The 12,267-nt window shown below is 38.6% G+C and overlaps 1 protein-coding gene across 3 annotated transcripts in view; it reads right to left on the reverse strand.

The window, feature by feature from the left end:
• Sin3a (SIN3 transcription regulator family member A) overlaps positions 1-12,267 on the reverse strand; it is a 62,983-nt gene that overhangs the window by 28,738 nt on the left and 21,978 nt on the right. For all 3 annotated transcript variants that reach the window (XM_074061634.1, XM_020175858.2, XM_074061635.1), the window contains exons 3-10: positions 10,391-10,567; positions 8,009-8,115; positions 6,949-7,231; positions 5,483-5,734; positions 4,392-4,544; positions 4,110-4,268; positions 2,228-2,317; positions 433-551 (exon numbers count right to left, since the gene is read on the reverse strand). In XM_074061634.1, the coding sequence (XP_073917735.1) occupies positions 433-551; positions 2,228-2,317; positions 4,110-4,268; positions 4,392-4,544; positions 5,483-5,734; positions 6,949-7,231; positions 8,009-8,115; positions 10,391-10,567 (1,340 nt within the window). The remainder of the gene's footprint in view (positions 1-432; positions 552-2,227; positions 2,318-4,109; positions 4,269-4,391; positions 4,545-5,482; positions 5,735-6,948; positions 7,232-8,008; positions 8,116-10,390; positions 10,568-12,267) is intronic.

Here is a 12,267-nt window from a genome sequence, read left to right on the forward strand (position 1 = left end):
TCCAGTGACGATTATTTTCTAAGAAGCATTGCTTCCAAGCATTTGGGTTCCCCTTTCCTTATAAAAGACTCTCAGATCAGTTAAGGTGGTGATGGAAGAGCTGCACCAAAAGCAGACAATAACCAACCATTCTATTGATCAAGAATATTGCTTCAGTGTTCACATAATTCTTAGGTTGTCAAAGATTCTAGAACCCTGAGAGAGACTTTTCTCTATAAACATCTAGCACTGGTCAGAAGATTACAAGACCATTAATTTTAGCCATCAGCCAACTGACACTTCAATATATACTCTGCTGACTACTTTTGACACTGACATTTGAGTCAACTGACTTATCTCAATTTACTTTGCCCATCTTATGTACTAATAAGTGAATCACTACCTCATCTCCTTAGTAGAAGAACTGGGGACTCAGCCCCCAATTTCACTTACCCCAGAAAAGGAGAGACAAGCTGCACAAGCTCAGACCGAGAGATCACTTCCTGGTTAAAGATAACAAGACAGCGCAAGAAGTTTTCATAGGCCTCCGAGCTGCGCAGAGCCTTTCGGACCTTATGGAGACAATAAGAAAAAAAACGGTTACATAGGGGGAACTGAGGTCCTAGACTACTTTTCAAAAATTAAGGAAATTTTACTTGATATTTGTTGATACAAAGGAGTCAATGTTGGTTTTTTTTTTAGATGTGGCAATCATTGTGTTTGAAAAGAAGCCATCTTAAAGAGGAACTTACTAACAGTTATGGACGAAACGTTGTTAGGGATTGTTTGGAAACAATCTAGGATGGGCGAGAACATGTATGAAGTAAGCACCTGAATAGGAACTGAGAAATGAGGAATCATTTTGCTGTTCTCTTGAAAAGTGAAATCCTGGACCATACCATCACATGCTTGCTTCTCTAGAGCATGTCAAAGTTACACAAGCCTTTGTTGCCACATGTTTACAGTAAGATTTATTTTTACTTATTTTTTTGTGGTAGGGCTTGAATTCAGGGCCTATACCTTGAGCCACCGCAACAGTCATTTTTTGTGATGGGTATTTTCAAGATAGGGTCTAGGGAACTATCTGCACAGGCTGGCTTCAAACCTCAATCCTCCTGATCTCTCTGCCTCCTGAGTAGTGAGTATTCCAGGCATGAGCCACCAGTGCCTGGCTACAATAAGAATCTCTGTCAACACTGTTTACAAATTCTAGTAATCTTGAATAATCTTTTCTATAAGATACATCTGTCTTCAGACATGATCTTTACCTCCCTCTATTTATAAATTGAGCATTTTAATACCCAAAAACCTAAAAATGTTCAATGGAACATACAAACTAAACTAATCTACCTAGAAATCAATCTGGAGTTTTAGTTCCAAGAAAAAGATGTTAGCACAGTGGTCCTTTACCACATGGCTTATCAGTAAGTCCAGCTCTGTACATTCAGTAGATAATACACACTTTTATTTAAAGCTAGAGATGAGCTTTACAGTGGCTCACACCTGTAATCTTAGCTCCTCAGAAGGCAGAGATCAGGAGGATGGAGATTTGAAGCCAGCCAGGGGAAACAGTTTGCAAGTCCCTATCTCAAAAAAACCTATCACAAAAAAAGGGCTGGTGGAATGGGTCAAGGTGTTGGCCTCAGTAAAGCACAAACAAACACACACACTCAGCAAGCTAAGGATGAGAGCTGGTGGAATGGGTGGCTCAAGCAATAAGAGCATCTCTAACAAGTGTGAGGCTCCGAGTTCAAACCACAGTGCCACAACAAAATTTTCTTTTTCAGGAACAGAGGCACAGAGACAGAAAGAGATCTGCAGATATCAATCATGGATCTGTTAAATCATTTGTCTTTCTGCAATAACCAGAAGCTACGGTAAATCACCACCAGATCAATCCAAGCTGATTCATGCCAGTGAGAAGCCCACCAGGTGCCAACTACCCTGATGGAAATTGCCTGCTAATGACCAAGTTGACTCCAAAGATGGAAGAAGATACAGAAGAGATAAGATACCACAAAACAGTTTAAACCAGTAATCTCAATGCTTAACTGTTCATGAGAAACACCTGGGGATCTTTGACAACATTCACTTAATCGCAAACAATTATAAAAAAAAGAAAAAAAAAAAACACCATAAAAATAGGAATTTCTAAGCACACTGATGCTTTTGAAACAAAACTTTCTTTGGGATTGGGTGATTGTCTTCTGTCATGAATAGCTAATATCAAATATTAGCCATTACTCACCTTATCAAAAAATAATGATTCGGTTCCAACACCATGCTTGCTGGCATCTGCCATGGAAGAATCCTTTAGGCTGAGCAATTTGGGTTTCTTCTGCGAAGGAAAAATTGAAACATCTAAGATTTAAAGTGTGGATTTCTCTGGATTTTATTTCCCCTCTGCTGAAGGGCTCCAATACCGAACCAATACTGATTAACAATCTGGAACACATGAGAATTCAAGTCACTAACTCATTTTACACACTTTAAGTTTTCTATTTATTTCTTGTATTTTAGTTTGCCTGTCAGGTTTTTCCTCCACCATAGGTTCACAGACCATTCTATTCCTCAAATGTTCTCTCTAGAAATGACACCACATTACTGTGAAAAATGTTTACAATATCCTTCCTTTTACCAGGGGCCAGAAGTAACTTTTTTGGAAACTAATGGTACTGCCTTCTTTTCCTACCAGTCAAGGGAGAAGAGGCTGTTTGTAAAAGCTGGTATACACTGCCTAAACCAGACAGAAATCTTTGACGTTTAATATCTGAATGGAGAAAAAAGCATACTTTATTTTCCTAGTAGATGAAGTATCTATCTTCTCAGCAATATAAACACAGACTAATATAATACAGCTTTAAAAATGGAATGAATAGGCCACGATATAATCCCGCCAAGCAAGAATTTACTTTTTAAAATCCACCTCTCACTATCTGTGAGGAAATGTACGAACTTTGTGAGAAGTAGCACATTTACTTTGGCATTCTCAGAGTATAGTTTCTTAGGGGCCATAACCTCTCCTCGAACTGCCTACGGAAAGTAGGTGGCGAACGCTAAGCTTCCAATATATTGTTTCCACCTGTGGGTCCTCAAGTGTGGGAAGAAATATATCCAAAAGTGAAGTCTATCTACTGTGCTGATTCTTGGTACCCATATATTAATCTAATACCCTTTACTGAAATGAAAAAACAGAAACCATTAGTATTTTTAACTTGCGGTCAAAAGGAGAAAACATTACAAATACTAAGAAATTGGAATCCTTCAAGTGTTGGCAACACTTAATGTCAGTCCTTAGATTCATTCACTAGTTCACCAGTCACCTCTTATTAGAAATTCTAAAGCATCTGTTATTTTTTTAATTACATTGTACAGACGTGTTTCTCTTTCATCTTACATATTGCTTTAGAATTCAACTCTCAATAATCCACCTAGCCCTCTTCCCATCACAACTGTACCACACTGAACAAGGGAGGTGTGAACTAAGCTTAGCTTTCTGCAGGAAGACTATCAATGTTTACTGTAACAAGAGGCATCATGTGATGTATTAATAGGAGCTTAAGACCTCCCTCTGTTACAGCCCAAAGGTCCTATCTTGGAGATTAAGATGACACAGCTAAGACCTGGCAACCCAACAAAGAACTGTGGGTACGATAGGCCCCAGGCAAGGAGATCACAAAAAGCCCCTGAACTATATTCATAAGAAGACCCCACACCATTCACTTACTTGCTTCTCAAACAAGTACAAAGCTCGAGAATTTTTCTCAGCACAAGGCAGGTTTAAATCAGAAAGGGGAAAAATTGGTTAGGTCTTGGAAAGCCTTGGTAAGCATACAAAAGTAGTAAGTAAAAAATAATAAATATGAGAGCCCTTAGCAAAGAAGAGAGAATTAAAGGAAAAAAGCATTAAGAACTCAAAAAAGCACAGCAATCTAAGTACCAGGTGCTCGGATTCTTTCTGCAAAGCCAGATAAGAAGTTCTGCACTGAGTTTCTGTGACCCGTTAACAACTTGTCCCATATATCCAGAATCCACCAGTATTGCTTAGGGTAACAACATACTACCACCCCTGCCTGGAGCACTTGTCCACTGGGATTGCTTGTGGGAGTCCAAATGAGCAGCATTCTCACCTTCACGGGAGGGGTGGTTCCCGTTCCAGAGTGCCTGCGGATCTGGCAGCCATTCTGGTTGGGCCTCTGTGGCTTGTTATTCAGTTGGGGCTTCTTCACAGTACCTCCATGATCGTTTCTCACAGAATCAACCTTCTCAGCAGTTGTTTTGCTTAAAAGCTGATTAAGACACATGAAACAGATTAATGGTCTGATCAAAGCAAGTCTCATCTAAGAAAAGTCCTCTTCTGATTGCAGCTTTACAACTTATCTAAGACAATACTACTAAACAATGAAACTTACCACAGAGCTGTTGGCATCTGGAAGGAACTGTCCAAACTCTGACAACAGATCTTCCTGGTTTTTAAAGAGACGAGCTACCTGGGCATACACCTCCTGCTCAGTTAAAGCTGGAGTGTAATTTCCTCCAGCTTCCTTGGCATTTCGCTGCTCTTTCTAAGGATTTGCAAATGAGACATTAGAGGGAGTACAACTTTGAATTAGGTACCACTGAACACTTTTTGGAATGTCTGATATCCCTATGATGTTATCTACTTAGGATGAACTGAAATTTTTTGTTGTCCTTCCTGATCCTCCAGTACTAGGGTTTAATTTCAGGTCCTCACACCACTTGAACCATACCTCCAGTCTCTAGGAAAGTCTATCTTCTTATTACCTGTTCTGACTGCAATCATTTATGTCAAAAAAGTAGCAGAACAGTTATATGCCTGTAATCCTAGCTAGCCAGGAGACTGAGAACAGGAGGATCTGGTTCCAGTTTAAGGTCAGACAAATAGTTCACAAGACCCCCATCTCCAAAGTAACCAGACAAGCAGTAGAACATCTGCTTTGCAAGCATGAAGCCCTGAGTTCAAACGCTAGTCCTACCAAAGGAAAAAAAAAGGAGCAGCTGCTAGATGACAGTTCTTTTTAAAACTAGGGTAGTGGGCTGGAGCACATGGCTCAAGTGGTAGAGGGCCTACCTAGCAAGTGCAAAGTCCTAAGTTCAAACTCTAGTACCATCCAAAAATAAAATAAATAAAACGAGGGTAGTAACTGAATACTCAGGGCCACTAAACTGGTAAAAAAACATAAAATATTAGCAAAACTTCCCCATCCTCTACTATAGATTAACCAAATTACAGAAATTATCCTCTAACCTTGCAGATAAAATAGGCATTCATTTCATAGACTATTGACTTTAAAAATACTGACTGGATGCTACAAGGTACTCAAATCAAGCAAATAAAACTGGCTTCATAAACAACATAGTTTCTGACTAGTTAATTTCTAGTAAGAATTAGTGGGTACAATGGTTATTCAAGTTTTTTCTTATACTAGATGCTCTTAGAGGATAGCCTGATTAAGACAGGTTAGAGGAGCAACCCTTTTACCTGATACGTGTGTAAAATCTCCAAGAATGCTTTGTAGATGTCTGGTTGGCCCTGGAATCTGTTCTTGATCTTATTAACATAGTTGATGGCATGATTAAACTCCACAGGCTGATTGTTCTGCAAGGATGGGGCTGTTCCCAACGAGATTGTCACTGGTGTATGAGGTTGGACCGGTGGAGAACGTGGGGATGCATATGGTGGGAGTGGGGGAGTCTGCTGACTGGCTGGAGTATGTGCTTGTAGTTGGGAAGGCTAAAAAGAAAAAAAAGTCTTTATTCTCCTCAGGAGCATAGATAGTTTGACATAGGGAAAGAAAATTCAAACTAAGAAGAAACAAGAGTGTCAATTACTATCATTTATTTATTCACACAGGCCAGGCCATTTTAGCCCAACTTAAAGTTATATTGGACAGATCAGCAGTTACAAGATGCAGAAGATTCCCATATTCTGATACACATACCTCAGTCTCAAGTCTTCTAAATACAGCCTTAATACTGGAACCATCTCTAATTACAGGGAAGAATTTTCCACTACCTCATACTATAATGATCTTTAAAATCAAAGATGACAATTCCTCAATTGTTGTAGTGACAAGATCCACTTCACTTGCACTGTCCTATACAAGAGCCACTAGCCACATGTGCCTGCTGAGTGCACGAAAGGTGGCCAGAGCAACTGAAACCCAAATTTGTTTAAAATAATTTAAATTCAGCATAATCATATGGCTAGTGGCTTCTATATCAGACAATGTGGCTGTAGATAAAAAATACCCCATCATCGTATCTTCTACTTAGTTTGATATGACCCCATCAGGAAAATGAAATAATTTTTGAAAAAATGATGACCATGAAGTACTATCTAATCTGACCTTGATAAGATGACCATTTTGAGCTGGGTGTGGTGGCAGCACCTACAGTCCTAGTTATTCAGAAGACTGAGGCAGGGGGAACATTCAAAATTAGGAGTTCAAGACCAGACAACATAGCAAAACCCCCATCTTAAAGCAAAACAAAACAAAAATGCTCTCTCCCTTTTTGCCTCCTGGCTGTCACGAAGTGATGTTCTGCTTCAGTTCAGGCCAAAGCAATGGGGTCAAAGGACTTGGTTTTGAGACTATGAGCCAAAATCTGTCCTCCTCCTAATTTAAAAAAAAAAAAAAAATCTGCCTTTCTTGTCAAAGTACTAAAACTAGTACATAAAGTTACTACCTGCTAGGATGCTCTTGGGTTAATTAAACAGAAGTCGGTGACAAAAGAATCCTCTAGATTGTTGATATGTTGGTTTTAATAAGTATCTATGTATGCAGCATGCAAATGTGAACCATGCAATAGCAATGTGATGTCTACATCTTCTCTGACAAAATCTTTGTAACTTGGGAATCTATCTGAGTGTTAAGTTAAGTTAAAAGGGGGACTATCTAGGAGATGCATTTCATTTGATGCAGGACTTTCCAAGTACTCACTCACCTTGCTGACTTTGGCAGGTGGAGGCTGAGGAGCTGGCTGGGCAGGAGCTGGGGCTGATTGGGCTGAAGGCTGGGAAGGATGTTGGGGTGGTGGTTGAGGCTGGGGCTGGATGCCATGGGTGGGGATCTGATGGACTTGGCCAGGAGTTGTCACATTCACCATGTCATTGGTCTGCACCTCAATTTTGTAGCCAGGAGGCAAGAAGGTGTTGAAGCCCATGATCAGGTCAGGGTGGCCTTTGAATAGTTGTGACACACGACTAATCACTCCTGGAGTATCAATGCTGATAAAAAAAACAGTAAGAAAAGTGATGAATAGCAAGTTTGATTAAAAAAAAAAAAAACACACCCTCAAAGGAAAATAATTAACTTTCCATTAGGTTTTCTTTTTCTCTAAACAAGGAAATTACAAACAACTACCTTCATATTATTATAATTAATCACACATAAAGAACTCTAAAATTCGAAAGTCATTTAGCTTGAGATTCAGAGGCTTGGACATAATTTAGAGCAGAATATACATTCATGGTAACAATTCTATCAAGCGAATATTCAGTGAATCTGCAATCCCCAAGCAAGACCCAACCTTTGATCCCCCAGTATAAATCATTTACTGGGCATCTGTCTATACTGTTCATATATTAAGGAACCATGCCAGAATATCAGGGTATGTTTAAACCAATGAAAAACTCAAGTAGGTTAAATCATCAGGGCTTCTTTCCCAATTAAGAAGAAACACTAAGAAAAATTTTAGTTAAAATTATAAACGAGGGGTGAATTCAACTATGATATGTTTTAAGAACTTTTCTAAATGCCACAAAGTACCCACAGTAGGTTCAATAATATAAGAAATATAAAAAAAAAAATTATCAACAGGGAGAAAAAAGTCTAGGGACTACAAGTTCCACAAATAAACTAATATGCAAATACTTAAAATTAAAGGCATGATCCTAAAAATTCAACCCTGGAAAGGGAATATCCAGCAGATAAAAACAATCTATATTCCTCCTCTAACATCAACATGTCAAGCACAAACTTAAGCACAGCCACATATCTTTTACCTCTGAGATTTAAATTCCTTCATGATGTCAAGGAAATCATTGTAGACCTGAGGCTGACTACCAAACTGCAGCTTCACCTGGTCAAGATAGGACAATGCATCCTCCACCTGAGGCAGGGATAAAAGTCAAAGGTATAAAACGAGCATAAAACTTATAAAAAAAATAAATAAATAAGAGGAAGCAGCATGGGCAAAATACCAGACAAGACACCATGTGGTACATTTGGAAAACTAAAAAGTTTAGTTTGGCTAGAAGATAATGTTGGTAGGAAGAGTAATAAGAAATGAGACAAGAAGCAGGATCTAGATTCTAAACATCTTGCAAAAAAAGTAATCAGATTTTTATGATCTGAATGTTCATGCACTCAAATGTTCAGTGCTGAGAAAAAACCAGCACAAGAGCAGAGGCAGAAGACCAGTTATGCTGTGGGATTAACTGTGTAACTCATGTGAGGATAGCCGCTTGAATTATAGTGCTGGTCAAAAGAACAGAGAGAACTGCACAGATTCAAAAGCTTACTGGAGGCAGAAGTGACAGGATTCAGGGACTCACTGGATATGAGGGACAAGGGAGAGCCAGCAATCAAAAGTAAGCCACTATTTTGACATGATGGCTCAAGCCTATAATGCTGGCTACTTGAGAGGCAGATTTCGGGAGGACAGCACTCCGAGGCCAGTCCAGGGAAAAATTTCACAAGACCCCATCTCAACCAATGGTTGGGGACAGTATGCACACCCTATCATTCCGGCTACACATGAAAACACAAATAGGATGATTGTGGTCTAGAGCATCAAGTGAGACCCCCCCATCTCAAAAATAACCAGTGCAAAAAAGGCTGGTGGAGTGGCTCAAGTAGTAGAGAACCTCCCTAATTCAACCCCCAACATAAAAAACCCAGCACAACACCCACATTTTAAGTGCAACACCACACGTAAGAATAGTAAAGAAATTCTCTAATTACTTAAAGTATAGTCCAACTCTTGATAAAACCAAGTATGTAATTCAAGTAACCACAACTTAAAAAGAAAAACCACTTGGAAACAGTAGTTATCTAGAAGCTAGAGATTTAAGGCAGTACTTTGGGAGAGCTTTAGATTCTGCTGATGAGTTTTCCTGGCTTACTTAAAACAGGTATTTATTAAGGTCCTGAACCTCCTGGAAAGAGAACTTGCTAAATATCTGTGCGCCTAGCAATTCAAGAAATGACTAAAGCACACCAAACATGCTTCAAATTATTCAAATCCTTCCTTGTCACTTATCCACCAGACAAAAAAGGAGTAGAAACAATGCTGATGTTCTAAATAACTTAAGTATTCTCATGGAACACTTCCTCATTTTAGAAATAAACTAATTTATTGAAGTTGACTGACATGCTTGTAAAGCATTTTAAAGCTGACCCCAAAATGGCAGGCAATGAGTGAATACTAAGTTAAATGATATTGGGACACAAGAAATATTTTCCCTCTCCCTCACTAGAAAGAAAATCCAACAAATTATTTTATTTAGGAATACAGTCTAGGGCTTATACCTAAAAGAACAGAACAATCACAACTCTACCTGAAACTCACTCTGTAATGCCCAGTTCAAAGCCTTTCTTCACTAGTTTCTATAAAACACAAAAAGCACAATCCATATACTTACATCCCTATGCCCATGAAGAAGACAAACTCCTGAGAAGCCACACTAGTGAGAGCAGGTATTAGAGAGAACTGCACTAAGTAGTACAGATGGCTTCCTTTTCTTTAGGGGATACAGTCCCAGATCTCCAATGGATGCCTAAAACCTCAGATAGTAATGAACCCTATGCATACTATTTTTCCCTATACTTATCACCAAATTTTAATTTAGAAATCAGGCAGAGTAAAAAATGAACAGTAACTTAGCGTAGATATCAGCAACCTCAGCATATGATTTTTTTTCCCTCTTCCTTATTGAGAATGTTCAACTATTCACTTTAATGGAAGTACTTTAAAAGCTTCGAGTTAGTGTATCTGAATTACCAGAATTACTACTGATACACTTTGGGACCACTGTAAGAAGTGTGATACTGTGACAGTCTGTTATGATCTAATAAATAAAAGGGCATCTAGGCATTCACGCTAAATTACAGACCTACTTTACTATACAGGATTGTAAGTCAATCATGTGAGGGCTCAATAAAAATCTTGTATGAACTATGTTTGAATACCATGCATTATACATTCCACAAACATTTCTTAAATGTATTCTTCTCTGGATCAGGCATAGGTGCCAAAATGGGTAATACACATAGATTTCAAAACAAAAAGTAAAACTTCTTAAAACCCTTATTTTTCTTAGGTTAAAAGTTGTAACACTGCCTGCTAAAAATAAACTGACCCAAGAAAATGAACTGAATACCACCTTCAGCCTCTGAAACTGCTGCTGTCCCTGCACTGGTGCAACTGGTGGAGCTGGATGGGCATGACTCTGGACCACCTGGCCTCCATGGGGCTGGACAGCTGTTGGGTGATGATGGCTGCTATGAACTGCTGCTATGGTAGGCCCATGACTGCCAGAGCTCTGTGGTACAGCCGAAACCTGGGAGGAGATAAAAAAGACAAATTTCAAGGCTTGTGCATTCTTCCCCAAGTGCATCTAAGAAATAACATAAATGTACAAGGCATGCCTGCATCTCTCTGTAGGTACAAAGATAATTAATTAGAAACCCAAGTTTTCCAGAAAAGATATTTAAGTGAAGTACATTATAGCTCATCTATATCGTACTAGAACCTTTTGCATCCCTAAAGCTATAGCTTAACATTATTTAAACTATCTGTGGTAAAAGGTCAGTCATTTTCTATTGCTCTTTTTTCTTTTTTGCAGTGCTGATGAAACCCAAGGTCTCATATACGTTAGGCAAGTGCTCTACTACTGAGCTACATCTTACACTTTAATCTGTGATTGGCAACTATTTTTATAAAATGCCATGTCAATGAAACTACTACCAGAAAAGCAAAATAAAAATAAGCCCACAATTTTTATTATTAGACTTTATAGATATAAAATTATGATATCCACCTGCTATAAAACTTTCTATCCAAGCATGGTACATATACCTGTGATCCTAGCTCAGAAGGCTAAGGCAGAAAGATCAAGAGTTTAAGGCCAACCTGGGCTACAAAGTGAGACCTGGTGTCAAAATAAGTTTCCAAACACTTTCAATTTCTGTACTAATCTTATCAGAGGCTAGTAACAAGTGTACAGATCTGCCATTTGTGACTCACATTGATATAGATGGTTTTTTATATTTAAAAAAATTTAAAAATCCTTACATTATCCACATGTCATAGCTCATATCTGTGATCCCAGCTAATGGGAGATGGGGAAGACTGTGGTTGGAGTCCAGCCAAGGTAAAAAGTTAGCAAGATTCCTTCTCAACACCACCACCAGGGACTGGAGGAGTAGCTCAAGTGGTAACTCTGAGTTCAATCTCCAATACCACAAAAATCAAGAAAAGAAAACCAACCAAACAACAACATAAAAAAACAAACAAACAAAAAACAAGCCTGGTGCCAGTGGCTCATGCCTGTAATCCTAGCTACTACAGAGATCAGAATTGCAGTTCAACCTCGTCACAAAAAAAAAAAAAAAAAAAAAAAAAAAGGGCTGGTGGAGTGGCTCAAGTAGTAAAACACCTGCCTAGTACGCGTAAGACTACCCCGCTACCACAAAAACAACAACAAAAGACAAAGATCTTGAAAAGCAGATAGCAAAATTTTACAGTTTTTCTTTTTTTTGGTACTGGGTTTGAACTCAGGGCTTTACACTTGAGCAGCAGACACTCAACCACATGAATGAACCATGCCTTCAACCCAGCACTTAATCTTGCAAAGATGGAATTACAAAAGATTTTTACTTATTTTGTTTACTTTGCTTATCCTCATTTGCTACATGACTAAGTATTATAGTCATGAACTGCATAAGGACATTTTTGCCAACAATGGACCACATATGATGCTGGTCCCATATGATTACAATGAAGCTGAAACATTCCTATCACATAGTGACATTGTAGCCATTAGTGTAATTCATGCAAAAAGCGTAAGTTATGATGACATGATTGGTTTATGTTTTTACCATATTATATCATTATTTTAGAATGTACTCCTACTTATAAAAACAGTGTGTGACATGTTACAGTGGCAGCAGCTCATAATTCCATTTACTGTCTCTAGGTTGCATCAAGACACCATGTCAAGTGACTGGTCTATACCATCAAGATTTGTGTTAAGTACAT

Source organism: Castor canadensis, chromosome 19, assembly GCF_047511655.1.
Source record: "Castor canadensis chromosome 19, mCasCan1.hap1v2, whole genome shotgun sequence".
In the NCBI taxonomy this organism is placed as follows: domain Eukaryota; kingdom Metazoa; phylum Chordata; class Mammalia; order Rodentia; family Castoridae; genus Castor; species Castor canadensis.